This window comes from Balaenoptera musculus, chromosome X (genome assembly GCF_009873245.2).
Source record: "Balaenoptera musculus isolate JJ_BM4_2016_0621 chromosome X, mBalMus1.pri.v3, whole genome shotgun sequence".
NCBI lineage: Eukaryota > Metazoa > Chordata > Mammalia > Artiodactyla > Balaenopteridae > Balaenoptera > Balaenoptera musculus.
In genome coordinates, this window is record NC_045806.1 from 20,135,026 (window position 1) to 20,160,935 (window position 25,910).

The 25,910-nt window shown below is 38.7% G+C and overlaps 2 protein-coding genes across 2 annotated transcripts; one reads left to right on the forward strand and one right to left on the reverse strand.

Moving 5' to 3' along the window:
- Window positions 1-3,605: 3,605 nt before the first annotated feature.
- Window positions 3,606-8,126, reverse strand: LOC118888965 (guanine nucleotide-binding protein G(I)/G(S)/G(O) subunit gamma-5-like). The gene is made up of 2 exons (XM_036840488.1): window positions 8,080-8,126; window positions 3,606-3,936 (listed from the first exon to the last, which is right to left on the reverse strand). Exons 1-2 carry the CDS (start codon window positions 8,124-8,126, stop codon window positions 3,615-3,617), a joined length of 369 nt encoding a protein of 122 aa, XP_036696383.1. The 3' UTR covers window positions 3,606-3,614.
- Window positions 8,127-8,619: 493 nt separating this feature from the next.
- Window positions 8,620-25,223, forward strand: EIF2S3 (eukaryotic translation initiation factor 2 subunit gamma). Its single transcript, XM_036840754.1, has 12 exons — window positions 8,620-8,992; window positions 9,545-9,608; window positions 10,581-10,708; window positions 10,799-10,920; window positions 13,035-13,129; window positions 14,407-14,565; window positions 15,843-15,977; window positions 17,461-17,555; window positions 17,975-18,119; window positions 19,617-19,786; window positions 20,159-20,331; window positions 24,632-25,223. Exons 1-12 carry the CDS (start codon window positions 8,924-8,926, stop codon window positions 24,693-24,695), a joined length of 1,419 nt encoding a protein of 472 aa, XP_036696649.1. The 5' UTR covers window positions 8,620-8,923; the 3' UTR covers window positions 24,696-25,223.
- The last annotated feature ends 687 nt before the right edge of the window (window positions 25,224-25,910 follow it).

Below are 25,910 nucleotides of genomic sequence, written 5' to 3' on the forward strand. Positions count from 1 at the left end.
GGAGATGAGGGACCAGACTGTGTAAAGCCTTGTTGGCCATTATAAGGTCTTTGGCCTTTGAGAAATTAGGAACCTTTGGAAGGTTTTGAGAAGAGGAGTAATATGATTAACACTCAGGCTGCTGTGTAGAACATAGAATTTAGGCGTAATGTAATATACAACATGATGACTATAGTTAACACTGGTGTACGGTATATTTGAAAGTTACTTAAAGAGTGGATCTTAAAAGTTCTCACCACAAGGAAAAAATCATTTTTTCTTTTTTTTTTCCCCTTGTATCTGTATGAGATGGTGGATGTTAACTAGACTTATTGTGGTGATCGTTTCACAATATATGTAAGTCAGGTCATTATGCTGTACACCTTAAACTTATACAGTGCTGTATGTCAGTTACATCTCAATAGAACTGAAAGGGGAAAAAAACACTGGAAGATAATACACACAAAAAAATAAAATGAGCAATTAAAAAAAGAATTAGGCAGACAAGTGTGGAAGCAGGGAGATGGGTAAGGAGACGGACTTTTCCAACGATGGAGTGGAATGGGGGCCACATTGGAGACGGTGAGAACTGGCCAGAGTCTGCAAATATTCTTGAAGGTAGAACCAACAGAATTTCCTGGTTGTAGGGATAAAGGAAAGAAAGGTAGCAAAGAAAGATGGAATTTTCATTTCCTGAGATCTGGAAGACTTCAAGAAGGAGCAGGTTTCAAGGGAATGGGGGAAAAAGGAGAAGGTGCAAGGAGTAGAACCTGGGGCGTGCCAAGGGTAGGGAGCCATCCCAGAGAACATCAGGAACTGGTCTAGGAGACTAGAGTGTGGTACGCTACAAGCTGGGGAGACACGTACTGTAAGTTGCTGAACATCCACCGTCAATAAAAGATACAGTGAATGTCGCCATTTTTTAAAATTAATTTTTATTGGAGTGTAGTCGATTTACAATGTTGTGTTAGGGAATTCCCTGGCGGTCCGGTGGTTAGCACTCTGTGCTTTCACTGCCAAGGGCCGGAGTTTGATCCCTGGTCGGGGAACTAAGACCCCACAAGCCGCGAGGCACGGCCAAAAAACAAACAAACAAAAAATACAATGTTGTGTTAGTTTCTGCTGTGCAGCAAAGTGAATCAATTATACATATATCTACTCTTTTTTAGATTCTTTTCCCATATAGGTCATTACAGAGTATTGAGTAGAGTTCCCTGTGCTATACAGTAGGTTTTTGTTGGTTATCTATTTTATATATAGCAGTGTGTATGTGTCAATCCCAGTCTCCCAATTTATCCCTCCCCTCCCTTTCCCCTTGGTAACCATAAGTTTGTCTTCTACATCTGTGACTCTATTTGTTTTGTAAATAAGTTCATTTGTACCATTTTTTTAGATTCCACAATATAAGCGATATCATGTGATATTTGTCTTTCTCTGTCTGACTTACTTCACTCAGTATGACAATCTCTAGGTCCATTTTAACTGAAAATATTTACCTTGAAATGCGGTCTAGACAATGCCCCCTTGAAAATGAAAACATTAAAAAATAAAATTTTAAAAGAAATTCACCACTTTTGTGCTCCTTACAAGCTAATGAAAAATAACACTGTGTTTCAGAAGCCTCAACATGCAAGCCACATATTCATGAGGTGTTTGGGAGATTACCAAGGGGCTGAGGGTAAGTAGAGCAAGGGCTGGGCTCTGGGGCACTCCAACGTTAGGGAGTCATCTGGGAGAAGATAGCTGTCAAGGAGACAGAGAAGGAGTAGCCAGTGACAGAGTAAAACAGAGTGTGGTATGCTAAGCTGGCTAGAAAAGTACTGTAAGTTGTTAAACACCCACTATCAGTCAAAGATAAAATTAATGCCATCATTTTAATGAAATGTATTTACTTTGAAACACAATGTAGACAATACCCCCTTGGAAATGAAAATGTTAAAAAGAACACATCCTCCCCTAAAGTTAATCATTTTTATGTTCTTTATGAACCAATGAAAAGCAACACTATACTTTAGAAGCCTCAAGACACAAGCCGCATATTCATCAATACTGCACTTCAGTAGATGTGCATGCAAACACACACATCCTAAGTGTGAACGCCAGAGTTGAGGTGAGTGGGAGCAATGAAGAGCTGCTATATGGTGTTTGCTTGATGAAAGAAGTGAAGAAAAGCCTCCAGTAACTACTGTTGCTAGAGCACAGCTTCAGGGTTTGGGGACTGTGGTTAAGGATAGAGACGGGATTGAATCTAGGCTCTGAGGTTATTTATTGGTTCTAAAACTAAGTTCTTAAAAAAAACAGCTATGCATAGCTGTCTTGGGACAAAATGTCTTTGTCAATACAGGGCACGGAGGGACTTCAGGTAAGTCAGTTCTGGCCTCTTCAGCTTGGGGCGGGGGTAGCTGAAGTGGAAGCAGGGGAGGTACATGTGAACAACCGGGGCCCAGGCCTGGCTGAAAGGACGGCTGAACTTTCCGCTGTCCTGGGAACATGACTTGGGAGGGACACTGGAATGCTAAACGTAAGTGGGGCAGGATGGCCCTCTGGGAATGGAAGTCTCAAGGTTGTGAAGATGGTGATTTTCCTCAAATTTATCTACAGATTTAAAACAATCCCTATCAGAAGTGTTCTCCTTATACAAGCAAACACCATGTGCCTGTGGCACTTTGGTCAGCTTCACCAGAGAGCAGTGCAGGAGACTGTGCAGCACGGCACTTCAACATGTGGGTTCTGGGTCTGACTGCGTGGGTTCAAATCCTTGATCCTCCATTTTTTTGCTTTATGCCTTGGGGCAATTTATTTTAAAAAAATTTTTATTTTATATTGGAGTATAGTTGATAAACAATGTTGTGTTAGTTTCAGGTGTACAGTAAAGTGATTCAGTTATACATAGACGTGTATCTATTTCAAATTCTTTCCCCATTTAAGTTATTACAGAATATTGAGCAGAGTTCCATGTGCTATATAGTAGGTCCTTGTTGGTTATCTATTTTAAATATAGCAGTGTGTACATGTCAATTAATTTCACCTTTCCAAGGATATGGACAATCTCCAAGGGTAATTGTTTTTCTTTCTTTTTTTTTATACTAAGTATTTTATTGTATGCTGCCACCAGTGTATATAAAATAATTACCCTTGTGAAACAGAAATTCATGAATATTCAGAGAGGTAGACTGACAAAAGTAGAAGTTTGTACAGTATGGCACGTGTTATAGAGACAGCCTTTTGTACAGGCTTCAAATTTAGCTTTCCTTTGAATATTCACCGGTTTATGAAAAGTGGTTTAAAAGCCTTGCAAAGAGGGCTTCCCTGGTGGCGCAGTGGTGGAGAGTCTGCCTGCCAATGCAGGGGACACGGGTTCGAGCCCTGGTCTGGGAAGATCCCACATGCCGCGGAGCAACCGGGCCCGTGAGCCACAATTACTGAGCCTGCGCGTCTGGAGCCTGTGCTCCACAGCAAGAGAGGCCCGCGCACCGCGATGAAGAGTGGCCCCCGCTTGCCGCAACTAGAGAAAGCCCTCGCACAGAAACGAAGACCCAGCACAGCCAAAAATTTAAAAAAACAACAACAAAAAAATCCCGTTAAAACATGCTTGTTTAAAAAAAAAAAAAAAAGCCTTGCAAAGATTCATTTTACTACAAAAAGGAACAGACTTTCTGAGGTCTGAGGGGATTTGTACTTGAAGATACTCCAGTGAGCAGGGGGTCATGTTGAGCCTTCTGCAGACAGAATTGTTTCAAATCTGCAGCTGCCTGGGAAACCTTCACGCGGTTGAGCCCGGCCTCCAGCCGGAGCTGTTGAACCACTTTATTCATAGCGGCGACGCTGGAGGAACCAGACACGGCGCACGCGAGAGCTGGGCAGATCGGCAATCCGTCGGTGGATCGGTGGTGGGTCCTCCAAGGGTAATTGTAAGGAACAAATGCAATAAGGACTGTAAACCACTCAGCACCATGCCTGGTAAACAGTAAATATTTATTTATATTATTATTACTAAGAAATATATGCTAAGAATTTGGGGGTATTTAGGAAGAGGAGAGCATCCAATGGAATAAAAAGATATAATCCCCCCCAAAATAAAATCCCTATCAAAAACCTAGCAGGCTTTATTGCAGAAATTGACAAGCTGATCCTGAAATTTATATGGAAATACAAAGGCTCTAGAAGAGCCAAACCAGTTTTGAAAAAGAACATAGTTAAAGGACTTACACATTCCAAATTCAAAATGTACTATAAAACTACAGAAATCAAGACATTGTGGTACTGGCATAAGGATAGACATGTAGATCAATGGAACAGAATAGAGAGTCCAGAAATAAACATTTTTATGGTCAATTTCTTTTTAAAAAATATTTATTTATTTGGCTGCACCGGGTCTTAGTTGCGGCATGCAGGATCTTCGTTATGGCATGTGGGATCTTTTTTTTTTTTTTTTTCCCAGTTGCGGCGTGCGAATTCTTAGTTGCGGCATGTGGGATCTAGTTCCCCAACCAGGGATCAAACCTGGGCCCCCTGCACTGGGAGCACGGAGGCTTAGCCACTGGAGCACCTGGGAAGTCCTTGGTCAATTTATTTTTGACAAAGGTGCCAAGGCAATTCCATAGGAAAAGGATTGTCTTCAATATATAGTGCTGGTACAATTGGATAACAGGCAAAAATATGGAGTTAAACCCTTAGCTCACACTATACACAAAATAGATCACAGACCCAAAAGGTAAGAGCTGAAACCATAAACCTTAAAGAATAAAACATGGGAGTAGGGGACTTCCCTGGTGGCACAATGGTTAAGAATCTACCGCCAATGCAGGGGACACGGGTTCGAGCCCTGGTCCAGGAAGATCACACATGCTGTGGAGCAACTAAGACTGTGTGTGCCACAACTACTGAGCCTGTGTTCTAGAGCCCATGAGCCACAACTACTGAAGCCCGCGCGCCTAGAGCCCGTGCTCTGCAACAAGAGAAGCCACCGCAATGAGAAGCCACACACCACAGAGAAGAGTAGCCCCCGCTCGCCACAGCTAGAGAAAGCCCGCATGCAGAAACGAAGACCCAATGCAGCCACAGATAAAAATTAATTAATTAATTAAAAAAAAAAGAAAACATAGGAGTAAATCTTTGTGTCCTTGGGTTAGGCAAAGTGTTCTTAAATTTGACACCGAAAGCAAGATTCATAAAAGAAGAAATAAATTGGACTTCATCAAAGGTAGAAACTTTTGTTCTTCACAGACACCATTAAGAAAATGAAAAGACAAGCTACAGACTGGGAGAAAACATTTGCAAATCATGCATCTGATGAAGACTTGTATCCAGAATATATAAAGAACTCTTGCAATTCAATAATAAGATAACCCAATTTTAAAATGGGTTTAAATATTTTACCAAAGAAGAGATATGAATGGCTATTAAGTACATGAAAAGATGTTCAACATAGTCATTAGAGAAATGCAAATTAAAACCACATCTACTAGAATGTCTACAATAAAAGGAGAGACAATATCGAGCATTGGCAAGGGTGTGGAGAAACTGGAGCTCTCATATGTTGCTGCTGGGAATGTAAAACGGTGCAGACACTTTGGAAAAATTTGGCTGTTCCTCAAGATGTTAAACATACATTTACCATAGGACTCAGCAAATGCACAACTAGATATTTACCAACATAAAGGAAAATATGTTCTCATAAAAACCTGTACACAAATGTTCATAGCAGGGACTTCCCTGGTGGCACAGTGGTTAAGAATCCGCCTGCCAATGCAGGGAACTTGGGTTCGAGCCCTGGTCTGGGAAGATCCCACATACCGCAGAGCAACTAAGCCCATGCGCCACAACTACTGAGCCTGCACTCTAGAGCCCGTGAGCCACAACTACTGAGCCTGTGTGCCACAACTACTGAAGCCCGTGCACCTAGAGCCCACGCTCCGCAACAAGAGAAGCCACTGCAATGAGAAGCCCATGCACCTCAACGAAAACCCAACACCTCCAATAAATAAATAAATAAATTAAAAAAAAATATTATTCACAACACCCAAAAAGTGGAAACAATCCCAATATCCATCAACTGGTGAATGGATCAACAAAAGCGGTATGTCCATAAAATGGAATTATATTCAGCAATAGAAAGGCATGAACTACTACTGATAGATGCTACAACATGGATGAACCTCAAAATCATTATGCTAAGTGAGAGAAGCCAGAAGCAAAAGACCACATATTGTATGATTCCATTTATATAAAATGTATATTCCATTTATATAAAATTCCATTTATATAAAATCTATATATATAGAGACCACTAGTGGTTGCCTGGGGCCAGAGATGGATACGGGGATTGACTGCAAATGGCATTGACATGAGGGATCTCTTTGTGGTGATGGAAATGTTTAAAATCTGGATTGTGGTGATGGTTGCACAACTCTGTAAATTTACTTAAAAGCATTGAATTGTATACTTTTTTTTTCTTTCTTCTCGCGCCTTGCAGCTTGTGGGATCTTAGTTCCCCCACCAGGGATTGAACCCAGGCCCCGGCCGTGAAAGCGCCGAATCCTAACCACTGGACCGCCAGGGAATTCCCCAAGTTGGAACCAATGTTAATACTATTATTAATAGCATTATTTTCAGTCACATGTCTATTTCCAATAAAAGTTTCTGACAGTGAAGCATATTATATACTGCTACCAACAAATTATATATTTTTTATTGAGATATAATTCACATACCATAAGATTCACCCTTTTAAACAGTACAATTCACTGTTTTTTAGTATATTTGCAGTTGTGTAACCATCACCACTAATTCCACATCTTTATTACCTCAGTGGGTTTTCTGAATTGGCTGGTACGGTATAACTATTTAGAATGTAAGATAAATTCGAAATTTAGGAACTTATAAATTTAGAAGTTAAATTTGTTCAGAGTCCAGAGTGCTAACCATTACACCATGGAACCCCGCTAAATTTGTTCAAATTTAGGAACTAAATGCCTCCGCCCAAATACAATATATTGTACAGTTTCTACCATCACTTAACCAATGAATGCATTTATTGAAATGTAACTTCCTATTTTAGGTTAACTGTTGTACCCAAAACTTGTGTGATAGAAAACATATATATATATAAATATATGTTTTATAATGTAAACATATATATGTTTACAAAATATGTTTATTTTATTGAAGTATAGTTGATTTACAATGTGTTAATTTCTGCTGTACAGCAAAGTGATTCAGTTATATATACATTCTTTTTCATATTCCTTTCCATTATGGTTTACCACAGAATGTTGAATATAGTTCCCTGCGCTATACAGTAGGACCTTGTTGTTTATCCATTCTATATATAATTGTTTGCATCTGCTAATCCCAAACTCCCAATCCATCCTTCCCCGACTCTCCCTCCCCCTTGGCAACCAGAAGTCTGTTCTCTGTCTGTGATTCTGTTTCGTAGATAAGTTCATTTGTCATATTTTAGATTCTGCATATGTGATATCATATGGTATTTGTCTTTCTCTGATAGAAAACATATATTAATTTTAATCTTGCTTAAGTATTCAATGACCACAGGTAACTGAAATACTTACTCATTTCTCCTTACATTTTTTTCTGGCTAGAAATGAAGACCTGTACATGATAGAAAATTTGTAAAGTGTAGAAATGCATGACGAGAAATGAAACTTACTGTAATTCTTTTTAACACGACGAAAAAGGGGTTAAGAAAGTTTCAAAAATCTTTAAATTTTAAAATACCGATTTATTGGTAATCGTTCCAGTGAAGAAGTGGGTTTTCTCGGATTTGTTTTTTTCATACAGAATAGTTTCTTGTTATTATATGCACATTTTACTGAAAATCAGGAAGTCAAACAAGAAAGCAATAGCTCTTACTAGAAACAAAATTCCAAGTATATTAAAATAAGTCAGAGATTATAAATATCTTTAGTATATTCACTACTCTTTGCTTTTTTCACTGTTTTAAAAAATAAATCCCCAAAGAATAATTTTACATTTGATTTTAGAGCAGGTGATTTTTAACTATACTTTCTTACATTTAAGATTTACAAAAAATATGTATGTACAGATTGTTTTACGTTCTTGGGATAAAAAAAAACATACTTGATGACTCCCAATTTCCACTGAATACTATCTGTACTCTCAAACATGACATTTGAAGACCTTCACTTTTCATTAGCTGCAGAAAAAGTACATTGAATATTTAGAAACAAGAAAGAGTAAAGAAAATAGAGATGGAAATTCGGATCGACTTAGAAAAAAAAATTGGGGCGCTCTCACGACACCTAACTTCTATCCAGTGCTAGCTCCATTAGCGCCACCATGGACCACCTCCCTGGCTCGAGAAACCTCCCTCCGAGAACGAGTTAGAGACTTTGCTTTTGCCCTCCCTGGGCCGCGAAACCTCCGCGTGAGGGCGCCCTCCCCACCGCCCGCTCGGTGCGCGGCCACTTTCCGGCCAAGGGCCCCGGCCAGACCCGGAGCTGATTACACCTTATTAAATTATAGAAATCGGTAAAGAAGGACATCCCCAGTGCCTATCCTCACACCCCAGATAAGAATCCCAGGTTTCGGGAAATTCTTTCGGCCCTCCCCACGGGAAACGGAAATGGCTACACCCTCCCCAGCGCGCGCGTCGGTTGCATCACCCGCCTAGCAAGGGGCCTTTTTTAGGGCTGCCCTCACCGTTGCCTGCACAAATATGCAACAGGTCTGCTGCGAATAGATCCTGAAACTGGCCTTGTGTTTTTTAGTCAGCCTGCCGGCAGGCACTGTACAAATCCATGGGGAGAAAAGTCCAAGCAGTGAGGCCTCCGCTGCCCCGGCCATCCTCCTCTCCCAGGCCTGGGCCCTAGTCGGCCCTCCCGCCTCCGCTGCCCCGCCTGCACAACGGGGCTTGCGAACGGCCAGGCAGCCACCCGGACGATTTCCTTCCTCTCCGGGCAAGATGGCGGGGGGTGAGGCTGGTGTGACTCTAGGGCAGCCGCACCTTTCTCGGCAAGATCTCAACACTTTGGTAAGTCATCGCTCTGACAGGATGCTGAAGGAGCTCAGGACTGGGGATGACCGGGCCTTCCGGGAGGCTTTGAGACGAGGCAGTGCCGAGCTGTCGGGAGCATGGGTTAGGAGGGAGACCCGGAGCCCGGCGCCGTAAGTCGTGCTCGCGCCGCTCCATGCGCCTCTGCTAGTATGCGAGCTGGGAATGAGGCTATGCGGTCGTGGGACCCCGAGCCTCCCGAATGATTCGGCTGGAAAGTCACAGTGTTAAGTGTCATTAAGGCTTTTCAGTTCGGAAGGTCTGGGAAGGGAGTATCTACACTGTGCTTAGTGCTAATGCTCTCAAGGTTGGGGGACCTCAAGCTTCCACATCTCCCATAGTCAGTGTGTAACGATGAAGGACTTTTAGGGCTTCCCAGTCATCAGAGTCCAAGGTTGCTTGTACAGAAAAAGCGCTTTAGAAGTAGAAGAGGGCTATTCAAATGGTGGAGAGCTGTAGGTAGCAAATGTAAAGTCAAAGTTGTGATTTGTCTTATGTACAGCGATTTAAAATAAAAATGTTCGATTGCAGGATGTTACCAAGTTGACGCCACTTTCACATGAAGTTATCAGCAGACAGGCCACAATTAATATAGGTAAGATAAGAATAACTTGGAGACCTGACTTAATTGATCTCTGGCCACTAATTTTAACCTCTCACTTTGTGTGATTACCTGAATTACATGAAGATGCAGATATTCAATAAATAGATGTTCAGCTCTTGCGAGCCAAGCACCTGCTAGATATTTTTGAGAAGCCCATGTTGCCCGTGCCTAGCTTACAGACTAGGTGAGAAGAAGCGATAAATACATAAGAAAAGTTTAATAGCATAAGGTGATTGTAGTCATGTAGCATTTTAAAGAAGAGGGGGAAACGCGACTGTACTTGCCACCCAGGGTTATTGCAAGGGCAGAGTTTGCGGAAGTTTTGTTTGATATATAAGCTATTATTAACTAGATAATTTTTTTTTCTTAATTGGCACATAGAACTTCAGAGAAGAAGTTATGTTGACTGATTGTAAATTTGGGATATTTGAGAGTCTGCACAAACAACACAGTAAAACCTAGTTAAAAGTAAGGCTCTACCATGAGGCTGTTAAAAACTTATAAGATATGTGCTACCCTTGACAGCATTACCGTAATGATACCTGAGTTGTTTTCTTGTTTTCATGGATTCCTTTTTGTTGTGTGAGGGCTCCTCATACCTATTTACTTCACTCTGAAAATGCTGGAAAGTTTCTTGATATACAAGATTTCATGTACTTTTTACCAAGTGTTTATTTTAAATGAAGGCATTCTTTTCTGTGAGTAAAAACATAAGATGGGTAGCTTTTATTATGCTGAGTATGGTTTAAAACAAGGTTGTCGGTTACGTGGAAAGTTCTCCTCAGTCCTGTATCAGAGTAAGTTTTTTGTAATCAAGGATGTGTAGGAGGAGAAATTGAAGTCACTATTGGTTTTACATTGATGTTTACAGTGAGTTATGGCTTTGGGTTTTCTACTCTAAAACTGAAAAAATATGTTGTGTAACTGAATGCACATGAGTTAATTTTTGTACTTTGTCTATAGGTACAATTGGTCATGTAGCTCATGGGAAGTCTACGGTTGTAAAAGCTATTTCTGGAGTTCACACTGTCAGGTTCAAAAATGAACTAGAAAGAAATATTACAATCAAACTTGGCTATGCTAATGCTAAGGTGAGCTGTGTACAGTGAAATTAGAAACTAACTTCAATTGTTGAATGTGCAGATAACAAATCCAAGTCTTTTTTTCATTGGAACTTTTAGATTTATAAACTTGACGACCCAAGTTGTCCTCGGCCAGAATGTTATAGATCCTGTGGAAGTAGTACACCCGATGAGTTTCCTACAGATATTCCAGGGACCAAAGGGAACTTCAAATTAGTCAGGTGACCTCTTTTCTGCTAAAAACACTTTACACTTCATATTTTGTTGTTGTGTGATTTGTGCTTTTTGAAATATTTAACTGAGATTTTAAACAGTGAACCTAATTGTTGAATGGCTTTATTTTTGCATTATTTTGTTTTTCTTGTCCATAATGACAATAATTGGAAAAGTCAAGTATTTAAACCTACATTAAGAGATGTACATGTAAGTTCTCCAAAGGAAAAGTATCACATAAGCAGAATGAAATGGAGGGAAACACAGCTCATTGGATTTAAGGGATTCTTTTTGCCAGGCCTCCTAAATTTCTCTTAAACAGTGTGGTTTCTGTTTCTTAGAGGAGAACAAAGCCATTCTTAATCACGTTTTTTAAATACACGGGCTTGTTACCCATCTGTTTTCTGAATATGATTGCATATACTTATTCTTTATTAGAGGATACTGTCATCCACCCAGCGATGTTTATGGGGGTTGGGGATATTCCACAAAGAAATTGTAGATTGCGGCAGAGCTGGGACTAGGGAGAGGCGAATGAAGCCCAAAGTTTAAGAGGAGGGAGAAGCTTTAAAAAGAAAAGAAAAAAAAAGGGCCTTGGTAATTAAGATAAATAGTATTATTTATTTATTTTTAAATTAAAAAAAAATTTTTTTTGGCCCCACTGTGCAGCTTGTGGGATCTTAGTTCCCCGACAGCTCAAACTACTAGTGTTTTGCTTTTCATTATCACTTGGGGTTTTTTGTTTGATTTGCTTTTGTCATGGCATTGTTGCTGATGCTGTTTTCATTTAAATTTTTGATATTTTGTTCATCATGGATTTTTTGCATGAATTTTGATTTTTTTAAATATTAAATTTAAATATTGTTTTGATTACTGGATTTTTTTGGGCACCCCCTTAAATTTTGCACCTAGGGCGAGTGGCTCACTTGCCTCACCCTAGTTGTGGCCCTTATCAGATATCAGCAGACTTTTCCTGCAAAAGGCCCAATAGTAAATATTTTCAGCTTTGCAGGCCATAGATTCTCTTTGCACCTACTCATTTCTGCTCTTGTGTTGTGAAAGCAGACATGATGTGCATGAGTGGTTATGGCAGTGGGCCAGTCTGCTGCCCCTATTTTAGATCGTGAGTGTGAGCATACAATTATTAAAAATAATAATTCCGAATGAGTAGCATAATTTTGTTTAAATGGTGCTGCCATCTGCACTTCAGATGGGCAATTCCAGCTTTTCAAGATGCTAGAGAAGTTTTTGGCAAATTTTTTCAGATGGCATTGCCCATTCTGTTAACACTGGTTTAGCTTTCAAATCAATGACATTCCCAGTATATACTTTATACCATATTCACTTTGATTGGATTTGGGAGTTTTTGTATCCAGTTATTTCTACACATAGCTAATTTCATTTGCTTTGTAATCATCTGCAGTGATTTTACTCTCAGCCAGTAGGTAATTTTTGTTGTTGTTCTTTTCATATTTTATTTTTTCCCTCCAGTTTTATTGAGATATAATTGACATACAGCACTGTATAAGCTTAAAGTATACAGCATAATGGCTTGACCTACATACGTCGTGAAATGATGATCACAATAAGTTTAGTGAACATCCATCATCTCATATAAACTTAAATGAGTAGAAAAAAAATTTTTCCCTTATGATGAGAACTCTTATGATTTATTCTGTTAACAACTTTCATATATAACAAACAGTGGTGTTAACTATATTTATCATATTGTACGTCATATTTCTAGTACTTATTTATCTTATAACTGAAAGTGTGTACCTTTTGACTGCTTTCATTCGATTCCCCCTCCCTCCATCTCCCACCTCTGGTAACCACAGATCGGGTAACCACAAATCTGATCTCTTTTTCTATGAGTTTTTTTGTTTGTTTGTTTTTGAAGTATAATTGAGCCAGTAGGTAATCTTATTTCTAAGGTCTAGAAACACCAAGTCCTGTAACCACTTGACTTTACAGAAATAAGAATTATTTCCATATTCTTATTTCATATTTATATGTAATATTCATATTCTATATTCAAAGGGATTTAATTTTAGGAAATCTGTAACTCGAATGTTGAAGTATTGATTGGTCTTAGGACTGATTGCTATTTTTTAATTGTTAGACATGTTTCCTTTGTTGACTGTCCTGGCCACGATATTTTGATGGCTACTATGCTGAATGGTGCCGCAGTGATGGATGCAGCTCTTCTGTTGATAGGTAAATACGTCAGAACTGGTTTGGACAAATCATTGTGGAGCAAATCCAAAATGGACTATTTAAAGGGAAACTAAGGCCTTTAAGGGCCACATCCAGTACCTAAAGGTGACGGAAATGGAAACTAACATGTCAACCAGGATGATATCCTTGTCTACCAGCTATCACAAAATACTAAAGATAGACCTAGGGCAGATGTCTTGTGAGAATTCTTTTGGTAGTATATATTTGAAAAAATCAATAGCATTTTCTCCCCTTAGATCACATGAAATGATTTATTAGTTTTATATTTACATGTAAAAGTGCATGTATTATTTTTGTGTGTGCATCTTTGAGTTGTCTACTGCAACACTGGTGTATAATGGTTTTATTTAGATGCAAATCTCATAATAAGTGCTGAAGTCTAGATGAATTGGGGTTTTCAAGGCTGGTGTTGTGCCACCTTCCTTATGTGAGCTGTCGAGATTTTGTTGCTATGGGATATAATTTTTAAAAGTATGCCGAGCGTATATAGTACAGGACACCTGAACATCATCACTTAGGATGGTCATTAAGGTGCCCAAAAAACATACCTATTTCTTTATAATACCAATGGTTGTTTTTAGTGTTCTTCCCTCGGTTTGTTAGGGAGTAGCTTCTGATAGTAGCTGAAATTCATGGACTGTGTTAAGTGTCTTCCCTTAATTACTCTCTGCCTCTCAGGAGCTTGACTGGGCCAGAACGTCTCTAAGACTAGACAGAGCCAGAGGGCTGTTCCTTATGCCTGAGCAAAAGCTAAGGGCAGACCCTGAGATGCTAAACTTGTGGATTCCAAGCTTTTGGCTTAGGACCAGGGAAGAGAGCCAAATGATCAGGAGGCTCCAGTGAATCCAGACACAGTGGCTGAAGCAGGGGCAAAGGTGGATGCTCGGCAACGATCCAGGACTTTTGCCTTGAGTAGGGCTAGGGCATTCAAGCGTTTCCTTTTTTAGATGTCAGCTAGTGTTTTTTTGGTAGTACAATACACATAACACAAAATTTAGCATTTTAGCCATTTAAAGTATACAATTCAGTGATATTAAGTACATTCACAGTGTTCTACAAGTGTCAGCACTGTCTAGTTTTGTAACATTTTCATCACCCCAGAAGGAAACCCTGTGCCCATTAAGCAATCCTTCTGATCCCCCTTTCCCTCAGTCCCTGGCAACCACTAACCTGCCTTCTGTCTCTTATGGATTTGCCTATTCTGGCAAATATTTCTAGCTAATTCTCATGCATTTTTTTTATTCTTTATCATTTAGCTGGTAATGAGTCTTGTCCTCAGCCCCAGACTTCTGAACACCTGGCTGCTATAGAAATCATGAAACTGAAGCATATTTTGATTCTACAAAATAAAATTGATTTGGTAAAAGAAAGCCAGGCTAAAGAACAGTATGAACAGATCCTTGCATTTGTACAAGGTAAGAAGCCATAATATCTAATAAAAATCCTCCTCAGTGATAGTAAAATAAACGAAAGCATTTAAAAAAAAAAAAAAAGAAAAGAAAGGGCTTCCCTGGTGGCGCAGTGGTTGAGAATCTGCCTGCCAATGCAGGGGACACAGGTTCGAGCCCTGGTCTGGGAGGATCCCACATGCCACGGAGCGACTAGGCCCGTGAGCCACAGTTGCTGAGCCTGCGCATCTGGAGTCTGTGCTCCGCAACAAGAGAGGCCGCGATAATAAGAGGCCCGCGCACCGCGATGAAGAGTGGCCCCCACTTGCCGCAACTAGAGAAAGCCCTCGCACAGAAACGAAGACCCAACACAGCCATAAATAAATAAACAAATAAATAAAATTTAAAAAAAAAAACAAAAAAAAACCCTTAAGTCTTCGGAATTCCCTGGCGGTCCAGTGGTTAGGATTCTGCACTTTCATTGCTGAGGGAGTGGGTTCAATCCCTGGTCGGGGAACTAAGATCCCGCAAGCCACGTGGCATGGCCAAAAAATTTAATTAATTAATTTTAAAAAAATCCATAAAAAAAAAACTTCAGTCTTACCCTGTTCTTACTGAGTAGCTACTTTTAGAATTGAAACTGACAATGATTTATTTTATCTTTTAGTGTTCCTTTCCTCTAACAGCATAGTGTTTTTCATTTCAGGGAAGACATCTTCTTATTGACATTTGATCCTCTCTTAGCCTTGTTTTTCTTGTTAGAAAGGTTGATTTCCTATGCACCCAGTTCTCTCATAACAAAAAAGAATAAATCATTTTGATTAAAATATCATTGTGTTTGGTCCGTTTCTTTCACCAGCCTGTTTGACATTTAATTAATAAGGAGCAAATACTATATATGCCATCAGTCTTTGATTAGCAGAGTCTATAATTTTATCTTGACATTTATTGGGAAGTTAATTACATGTTATTAGAAATCTTTCAACTAGTAAAGTGCTCTTTCCCAGGAGTGTTAGTATTTTGTTCTTTTGAGCAGTTTTATCATTTTGGTGTATTAAATATATCTATTAATATATTTTGACTTTTTTTTCCCTTAAATGCAATAGTATTCATTTTCAGGAGCAAAAACAAACATAGAATACTGGCACTTTTCTAAAAAGAATTATCATTTTCTACCTGTTGCTGGCATTTGTGTGGGGATGTTTAGGCATCTATTTTAGTAATCTTAACTGTTTCCTATGATATGTAAAGAACAAGTTCTGTAAAACTGAAGAATTTTGATCTTTCTGAATTTTGTCTTATAGGTACAGTAGCAGAAGGAGCTCCTATTATTCCAATTTCTGCTCAGCTAAAATACAATATTGAAGTTGTCTGTGAGTACATAGTAAAGAAAATTCCAGTACCCCCAAGAGACTTTACTTCAGAACCCCGACTTATTGGTAAGTGATAGGATTTTGTCTGATCTTTTCCACATTGGTGATTCCTCTTTAAGGGAATCAGCAATGATTTCTGCAGAGGTGATAATAAATTACAATCTCCATAAAATTTTTTTTGAACTCAATTAATTCTGAGATTGTATTAGCAGTGCTAGATTGCATTACTGGTGAGAGAAAGTTTTGAATACAGAAGGAACTTTTAGCCTTTTTGTGCTTGGTATGTGATATGTTACGTGATTGAGATGGAGTAATGCATTATTCTGTATGGAATTATGTTTTAGTCAGGAACAGGATATTAGAATTTCCATATAAATTATTTCATTGTACCATTAATGAAGATTTTCATCTCTTTCAACTTATTTAAGTTCATATACCAATATTGGTATAATTTGATCATCTAAACTCGTGATTTCTACATAGATATAGGAGCCTTTTCAAAATGGACATTTGAACCCCTCCCTTCATCCAGGCCCCCCCTCTGTGTGTTGTGGGAAGGGTTCTTTTGGGTGATTGTGATGTGTACCCCTTGTTAATGATCACTGCTCTCAGGACTGAAGTGCAGGTCACATAGTTCTAGGGTTGTGGGGTTTTTTGGTTTTTTAAAATTAATTAATTAATTAATTTATCTTTTGGCTGTGTTGGGTCTTTGTTGCTGTGCGTGGGCTTTCTCCAGTTGCGGCGAGCCGGGGCTGCTCTTCGTTGCGGTGCACGGGCTCTAGGCGCGCCAGCTCAGTAGTTGTGGCTCGCGGGCTCAGTAGTTGCGGCTCGTGGGCTCTAGAGCGCAGGCTCAGTAGTTGTGGCGCATGGGCTTAGTTGTTCCGCGGCATGTGGGATCTTCCCAGACCAGGGATCGAACCCTTGTCCCCTGCGTTGGCAGGTGGATTCTTAACCACTGCGCCACCAGGGAAGTCCAATCCTAGGGTTGTTTTGAAGTTTTAAAACTACATTTTTAATGCAGAAATCATATAATATAGAGGTATAAGAAGAAAAAGGTCTACAGTCTCCCTGCCTCGCCCCTTAGCCCTGAAGGAACCAAAGTAAACAGTTGGTGTGTACTATTCCCGCACCTTTCTCTTTGTTCATATCATCATGTATAAACATATACACATTTCTTGTTTTAGTTTTTGTTTGTGGAAGTGGGATCATACTATGCATAACTAGTTTTTTTTTTTTCCTTAACAGTATATGAAGGTTATCCTTCCACATCATTACATGTGCTCTAACATTCTTTTTTAATAGCTGCATGATACTCCATACTCTGGGTATACCATAATATGCCTCCTATCAATGAACTTTTAAGTTATTTCCACTTTTTCCATCGTAATTAAGGTTGCAGTATACTTAGTTGGAATAATATTAGATTTTGTCACGAAGTCCCCCTTGTATAAGTCTTATGTGTCTACTGTTTTAGAGAAGTTAACTTAATCAAATTTTTCTGAAGTTAAAGTGAATAGAATTGGCTTTAATTTGTTTTGTTTTTTTTTAGTTATTAGATCCTTTGATGTCAACAAACCTGGCTGTGAAGTTGATGACCTTAAGGGGGGTGTAGCTGGTGGTAGTATTCTAAAAGGAGTATTAAAGGTAAACTAGGTTTTGGTTGTTGTGTTTTTATTTTGTTTGTTTTTCTCTTGTCTTAATTAGGAAAATAGTATGAACACTCCAAATTGAAAAATAATTTTTTTCTTCATGGTGTCTAGTACTTGATATAGATTTCTTTGTTTACTATTATATCTTTTGAGTGTGTTTGACCTCTAACTTGATAGGCTTCTATGAATATGGAGCACATTTTATATGGTGATAGGCCTGTGTGGTAGGTAGTTTGAAACATTTGGATGGTTCTGGTTTTGAAGATCTCTCCCACATCTTTTTTTTTAAATAGTGATCTTTGAAATAGAGAAAGGATTGCTTTTCAGTTTTGTTTTCTTCCTGTTAAGACTTTTTGTATGTAATGGAAATCGTGTTGTCCCACAAATTCTAATCACTAATTTATATTTTTACAGGTGGGTCAGGAGATAGAAGTCAGACCTGGTATTGTTTCCAAAGATAGTGAAGGAAAGCTCATGTGTAAACCCATCTTTTCCAAAATTGTATCACTTTTCGCAGAGCATAATGATCTTCAGTATGCTGCTCCAGGAGGTCTTATTGGTAAAGATTTTTCTCTCATCCCTACATTTTTAATTTGTGGATATTCATGGTACTTTTCATGAGAAACATATTACTCATAAAGATATATTATGGATTTTTATTATTATATATTATAGATTTTTAATTTGATGTTTAATAATTGAATGGGGTAGAGGAACATATGTGGTTAAGCTGTTGATTTTAGGTCATAAGATGGTTTCATGTGTTTGTAAAAATTATTTTTAAACATAAAGTAGAATTTTGGTTTAGTTTTTAAAGCAGCTCCTTTTTAGCAGTAACAAAGTAAGTTTTATGTCCTATCATTTAAAATACCTAACTATACTTTTTTTTTTTAGCCTACATGGTTTTGGGGATAGAGTGGTGGTGGTTTTTTGTTTTTGTTTTTGTTTTTTTTAATGTATGTTTTGCAAATGGAGAGTTACCCACAAATGTCAGCTGAATCATGTCAGGTCATAGTTACACTGAGGTGGGAATTAAAGAAGATAACTTCCGTTATGTTGGAATTACTGAGATAATTTATGGATCTTCTGATCTCATACAATAGTGTATTACCAGATACCCAGAAAAAGGCAAGGTACAGTGAGAATTAGAGGTATTATAACTTTTGGATTAAAGAAGAAAACATTTGGTGAAGGAGTTTGTCTTTTTGTTCTCTGGTGTTTGGCTATATAATTCATTTTTCTATTGTTATCTTGTAATTAGGAGTTTACCGTGTATAATTTTATCCTTTTTGTTTGTTTTGTAAACAAGGAAACTCTGGAGACTTCTAAAATTTAACTTATGGAACTTTTCAAACATAAAAGTAGATTAGTGTAATATAGTGTAATGTGTGGTCATGTAGCCACCACCCAGGTTCAACAGTTAATACTTTACCACTCTTTTTCTTTTACTTTGGCCACGCTACACGGTTTGCGGGATATTAGTTCCCCGGAACCTGGGCTCACGGCAGTGAGAGCACCAACTCCTAACCACTGGACTGCCAGGAATTCCCAATACTTTACTATTCTTGCCTCATCTTTGTATCTTCTTCCCTCTTCTCCTTGAAAGACATACAGCTAAAATATTTTGAAGGGGATCCCAGGAATCATATAAAGTCTTTAAGCTATCTTTTTGATCAGCCTTCCAGGGGAGAAATGGCAGGCAAATATCCTGAAAACTACTCATTATGAATTTTGTATCTTTTCAACCTTCATTAAGGATATTCAGGCTCATTTTTGAGTTAGGCTCTTAGCTCTGTTTGTCCTTTGCTTAGAATTTAAATCAAGAGAATCTTTCTGTTCTCAAATGCTCAACTAACCCATGAGTTTACAGTTCTGTTTCTTCAGATAAAACAGGTATTTTGTCACATCTATGTAGCTAGTACATGAGTATGAAAGTATAAGTGTGTATTAAAATGTATAAGTATATGCTGTACTTGTTTGACTAAGTTTTTTGGGTAAACAGCTTTATAGGAAATAAAATGTTGAACAATAAAATGTATATCTTATTTTGTTTTAGGAGTTGGAACAAAAATTGACCCCACTTTGTGCCGGGCTGACAGAATGGTGGGGCAGGTACTTGGTGCAGTTGGAGCTTTACCTGAGATCTTCACAGAACTGGAAATTTCCTATTTCCTGCTTAGACGGCTTCTAGGTGTACGCACTGAAGGAGACAAGAAAGCAGCAAAAGTAAGTGCTTTCTGTAATTCCTGTTCCAAAAAAAGTGACAGTGAAATTAAGACCAGTTTTGAGGTTCATTTGTTTTCAGCTAACATGGGATTAAGAAAAAAGAAGAGGTAGATAAATTTGACTTCCTGAAAATTGAGAACTTCTGTATGGCAGTCAGTTCAAAGTAAAACAAAACAGGAAACAGTACGTCATGTATGACATGATAATTCCTATTATCCATGTGACTTTTTTAAAAAGTCTTACTGAGATCAGGTTGGCAGAGATGGAAAATTGCTGACATCTTTTGTTGGCAAGGTTGTAGGAAAATAAGCAGTTATTTGGAAAGCATTTTCTTGATTTTGGGGTTTATTTTTCCCCCTTTGATTTCCCTAGGTGCAAAAGCTGTCTAAGAATGAAGTGCTTATGGTGAACATAGGATCCCTGTCGACAGGAGGAAGAGTTAGTGCAGTCAAGGCTGATTTGGGCAAAATCGTTTTGACTAATCCTGTGTGCACAGAAGTAGGAGAAAAAATTGCACTTAGCCGAAGAGTTGAGAAACACTGGCGGTAAGTTTATTAGCCTTTGTCAGTGTCTAATAAAAAAGACAGAATCAGTTTTCTTAACACACGCACAAACACACTTTACCTTGAACGCAACAGTTACTGTACTGTGGTTTCAACTCTCAACTGTTTATTCGAATGACTTCGAAATCTGTGTTTCTAGGCCTGATTTGTGATAGACACAGCCTATGCGAAAACCAGTGAACTTAGGTTTAATATCTCCCTTATCTTTTTCTGAACCGTTTGAGGAATAGGTTGCCCCTTGATGTCTTCATACTTTGGTGTATATTTCCTAAAAACAAGGATATTCTCTTATATAACCACTTAACAAGTTTAGCATTGTTAAAATAGTGAAATCTACAGTCTTTTCCAGTTTTATCACTTCTTCCAGTAATGTCCTCTGTGTCCTCCATCTAGGATCATGCATTGCATTTAGTTTTCATGTCTTTTGATCTCTAATCTGGAACTTCCTCAGCCTTTCTTTCTTTCTTTTTTAATTAATTAATTAATTAATTTATTTATTTATTTATTTTTGGCTGTGTTGGGTCTTCGTTTCTGTGTGAGGGCTTTCTCTAGTTGCGGCAAGTGGGGGCCACTCTTCATCGCGGTGCGCGGGCCTCTCACTATCGCGGCCTCTCTTGTTGCGGAGCACAGGCTCCAGACGTGCAGGCTCAGTAGCTGTGGCTCACCGGCCTAGCTGCTCCGTGGCATGTGGGATCTTCCCAGACCAGGGCTCGAACCCGTGTCCCCTGCATTGGCAGGCAGATTCTCAACCACTGTGCCACCAGGGAATCCCTCCTCAGCCTTTCTTTGTCTTGTCATTGGCAATTTTGAAGAGTACAAGCTAGTTCCTTTCTAGACTGCTCCTCAGTTTGGGTTTACTTGGTGTTTCCTAAGATTAGGTTCAGGTTATGTATTCTTGGTTGGAATACTTCCGTGTAGGTGGTGATGTCTCTCCTTAGGGAGTCACAGCCAGAGACACACGATATCTGATTCCTCCTTGTTGAGGTTAATTTTGATCACGCAGTCAAGGTGTTAGCCAGTTTCTCCACTATATGGTTACTCTTTGTACCCTTGCAAATAAGCATTCTGTGGGGAGACTCTATACAAATAGCCTGCTCCTCATCAAATCCCACCCCGCTGGATTTAGCATCCACTGATGATTTTTGTCTGAATTGAGCTTGATTATGGTGTTTACAAAATGGTGATCCCCATCCCCCAACTCCACCACTCCTCATTTATCATTTGTCATTCTTTCTGCCCCGTTATTTACTTATCTAGTTATAATACGCACTCATGGCATCCTATTTTATTCAGTAGGTTATGATTCATTACTGTTCTTACTTATTTATTTTGAATTTTTGAATTTTATTTATTTTTTATACAGCAGATTCTTATTAGTTATTCATTTTATACATATTAGTGTATATTTGTCAATCCCAATCTCCCAATTCATCCCACCACCACCTCCCCCCTCTGCCAAGTTTGTTCTCTCCATCTGTGTCTCTACTTCTGCCCTGCAAACCGGTTCATCTGTACCATTTTTCTAGGTTCCACATATATGCGTTAATATACATATTTGTTTTTCTGACTTACTTCACTCTGTATGACAGTCTCTAGATCCATCCGTGTCTCTACAAATGACCCAATTTCATTCCTGTTTATGGCTGAGTAATATTCCATTGTATATATATACCACATCTTTATCCATTCGTCTGTCAATGGGCACTTAGGTTGCTTCCAGGTCCTGGCTATTGTAAATAGTGCTGCAATGAACATTGTGGTACATGACTCTTTAAATTATGGTTTTCTCAGGTATATGCCCAGTAGTGGGATTGCTGGGTCATATGGTAGTTCTATTTTTAGTTTTTTAAGGAACCTCCATACTGTTCTCCGTAGTGGCTGTATCAATTTACATTCCCACCAACAGTGCAAGAGGGTTCCCTTTTCTCCACACCCTCTCCAGCATTTGTTGTTTGTAGATTTTCTGATGATGCCCATTCTGACTGGTGTGAGGTGATAACCTGTTCTTATTTATTTTGATACCCAAATTGTCGAGGATTTGTCCAGTAGAGACCCTTTAAGTGACTCCTATGTCCTTTTGACATTTCCCCTTTTTTTTTACCCTATTATTTTATTAAGGAATCCATTTCTATGACTGTCATGAAACCCAGGCTAGGTTAGCAGTGATGCATTCTGGAGGTAACTACATCCCACTCTGGACTTTCTGGTAATAGCCACTGTCTTCTCTACCTCAACTGAAAACCCAGAATCAGTCCCTGCCCTCCTACCTTGGGAAGATGCCAAAGCCAACTACATAAGAGGCTTTTTCAGAGAAGATGACTTTTCTTAGAAGACAAACCCTCTGCTTTGTTTTACGAAGCAGATAGCAACCCCATGGACAGGTTGGGACTTGCGCAAGCCTCAATATTTCCCCATTGGGTTTGTTTTTGTTTTTGTTTTTTTTGACAGTTCCTTACTTTGTGGCACAAGATGTTCTGGAATCATCTTGTACCTCTCCCCTGCTCCAGTTTGGAACTGGTCATTTCTCCTGAGGGGGCCCTGGTTCCTCTTAGTGGGAAATGGTATTAGAAATGCAGATACGGGTGCTAGGTGTGCTTGTTGCTCCTAAGGTGCTGTTGCTTCAGGGCGCTTCGAGTGGGTAGAGCTAGGAAACATGCACATATTGTTGACTCCTGTCTCTTTTCTCTTTTCCTGGTTAGTTACTGAATCTACTCTTTCCTTTCTATTCTGTGTGACCTCATTATAGCCCATACCACCATCATTTCACACATAAAAGTTATTGCAAAAGATTCCTAATTTGCCTCTTCCACTGTTACTTAAGCACTCAGTCAAAATTAATCTTCTTAAAACATTTTTTCATGCTGTACTCAGTAATTTTTAGTAGCTTCCCACTACTTTCTGATATTCAGGACCTTTCTGGAAGCCTGCTTGAACGAATTTTAAGTTTCTCCTGCTTTGTCTCATATAAACCCTCTAAATTAGACTGTTCTGTGTCCTGATTGTCGCCATAATTACTCAAATCACCCTTGGCTTTGTTTTTTTCTCATTACCTACCTCCCTTATTAAGGCTTCCCTGGTACAGTGCCTCAGGATGGTCTTTCACCATTTACTGTTCAGAAGATATGAATTATTACTCTCTAATTCAGAGTTAAACTTTTTGTTCTCTTTTAAGTAAATCATTTCTGCTTTGTGGTGATTTATGCCTGCTTGATTTTACTCTCTTGTGTGATTATACTATTTGCTGTTATAGACATACTGATTTACAGTGTATTTTAAAAGAAAGGAATGATCTTTTTGTGCCTGTGTACTATTTTTTTAAATATTTATTTATTTATTTGGCTGCGCTGGGTCTTAGTTGTGGCACACAGGATCTTCGTTGCTGTGTGCGGGAGCTTTAGTTGTGGCACGCGAACTCTTAGTTGCAGCATGTGGGATCTAGTTCCCTGACCAGGGATTGAACCCGGTCCCCCTGCATTGGGAGTGCAGAGTCTTAGCCACTGGACCACCAGTGAGGTCCCTGTCTACTAATATTGTAAGAGGATTCTATCCAAATGAAATTTTATACGTTGCTTAAAAATTAGCAAGTATGTTAAAAGAAATGAAAGCATCTGAATGATCCTTATATTCTTTAGATTTGTTGTTTTTAACCCATGCTTAGGTAAGTTCTGTTGTAGAAGCTACAGTTGAGGTAGCAGTCTGGCCTGACCAGTGACTAGAGCAGACATTGAAAGAGAGAAGGAGCAGAAATCCCTCTGCTCTTGAGAGTAATCTGTTTATAGATTATCTAGTCCTCTAGGTCTTCTCTTAATTTCCGTTACCAGCTAAAGTCATGATAAAGCAAGCCATGGTGATCTGTTGAAGTGCTGTGAATGGTTAAAAAACAAAACAGAACAAAACATAAAAACATTTTTCAAAGAGGAAAAGAGAATGAAATTTAAAAAAAAAAAAATCAGACTGAGGTGGTTTGTGTATCAGCGTGGCTCCTTGGGCGGACCGGAATGTTCTTCATTAGTGGTTCTGAGGGGCAGGTATATTTTGATAAGAGTGAAGATGAGCATATTTGTACTAGCACCTTTTTGTTTGCTTTTCCTATCATTCCTTCTGGCTAGAGCCCATCTCTCTGGGTCTAAGAAGATAGTGTGAGCTTTCTGAAGGACCAGGTTTTGGAAACAAATTTAGATTTAGCAGATAGGCAAGTAAAACTAGTTATGTCATGTGATTATGTAGTAATGATAATGAAATGGATATAAAATTCATGATTTCTTTTATTTTCATTTTGCAGTTTAATTGGTTGGGGTCAAATAAGAAGAGGAGTGACAATCAAGCCAACAGTAGATGATGACTGAAGAATTAAATAACAGATTTGGATGAAGTCGGAATTTCTCTTAACAACCTAGGGGTATATTTTCAAAGCAATAGTGAGGAATTAATTTCACAGCTCATTACCTTAGGAGTAGCTGTAAGGTTATTCTCATTTTTTGGTGATGAAAATTTAACCTCTAGTACTAAAATAGGGTCTACAATCAATGTAAAAATTGGCATAATGTTGGATTGAATCTACATTTTACCAGAAATTAATCATTCCCGAATAATGTCTAATTTATACATCAGTGCAGGTTTGAAAGGAAACTGCTACAACCAGCCTTTGCTGTAGCACACATACCACTGAATCTGTTTGAAATAAAATTTTTCTTCTTATTTTTCATGATTCGTCTTTGAGTAGCTCCAGGCTTGAAGGATTATTGTTATCAGTAAAAACTTGAAGACAAATTCTTGAAGACCAACTTCCCTTTACCCCATATTTTATGTTGCTTTTATCTTTTTAACTTTGAGTGACAAATTAATAGGTTCAAATAAAATTGTCCTTTCAGGCATGAGGGCTTGTTCCCATGGACACACCTTTCTCTCCCCTTTTTTTCTGGACTAGAACACAGGAAGCTAGAGCCCGAAGTTCTCATCCTCTCCCTGTGATGCCCTGCGATTGTTTCTGCATTGCTTTACGCCCAAAACCCTACAGCCTTCCCCCATTGGAAAGTACTGTTAACACCAGATGATTTTAGTTAAGTAACAAAGATCTTTCCAGGCCTTATTTTATGTTTTTTCTTAACTACTTAATTGATAAGGTTATGATGTAGATTCTAATATTAGTAATCTGTGGAACTTTCAGGAGGCAAAAAATGTTATACAGCAAAGGGTGAGCCCTTTCGCTTTTAACTTATTCTCCGTGTTCCTGCACTTTTCCTGTGTTGTGCATTTTAATTTTTGTTTATTTTTGTTTCATGAAATTCTGTTAAAGCAGTGGTTCTTAACTCTGGCTGACATTAGAATTGTTGGGGAAGCTTAAAAAAAGATAGATGCTCCACAGAGATTCTGATTTTAATTGGCTTTGGGTGGAGCCCAGGCATTAATTTTTAAAGCTCCCCTGTGTTGAGTAACAAACTTAGAGAGCTGAGAAGTAGGAGTATCAAATAACAGAATCTTACTAAGGTTTGGTAGTCTGATAGTATTCTTGTTTGCTTTTCTTAGATTGTCATTTAATGTGGGACTTGATGCCACAGTTG

Coding starts and splice junctions, on each gene's coding strand:
- LOC118888965 (XM_036840488.1), bottom strand. CDS start 8,126: ATGTTTGAGAGTACAGATAGTATTCAGTGGAAATTGGGAGTCATCAA. Junction 3,937..8,079: donor TGGAAATTGGGAGTCATCAA/GTATGTTTTTTT, acceptor ACTGTTTACCAG/GCATGGTGCTGAGTGGTTTA.
- EIF2S3 (XM_036840754.1), top strand. CDS start 8,924: ATGGCGGGGGGTGAGGCTGGTGTGACTCTAGGGCAGCCGCACCTTTCT. Junction 14,566..15,842: donor GATCCTTGCATTTGTACAAG/GTAAGAAGCCAT, acceptor TTTGTCTTATAG/GTACAGTAGCAGAAGGAGCT. Junction 15,978..17,460: donor TTCAGAACCCCGACTTATTG/GTAAGTGATAGG, acceptor GTTTTTTTTTAG/TTATTAGATCCTTTGATGTC.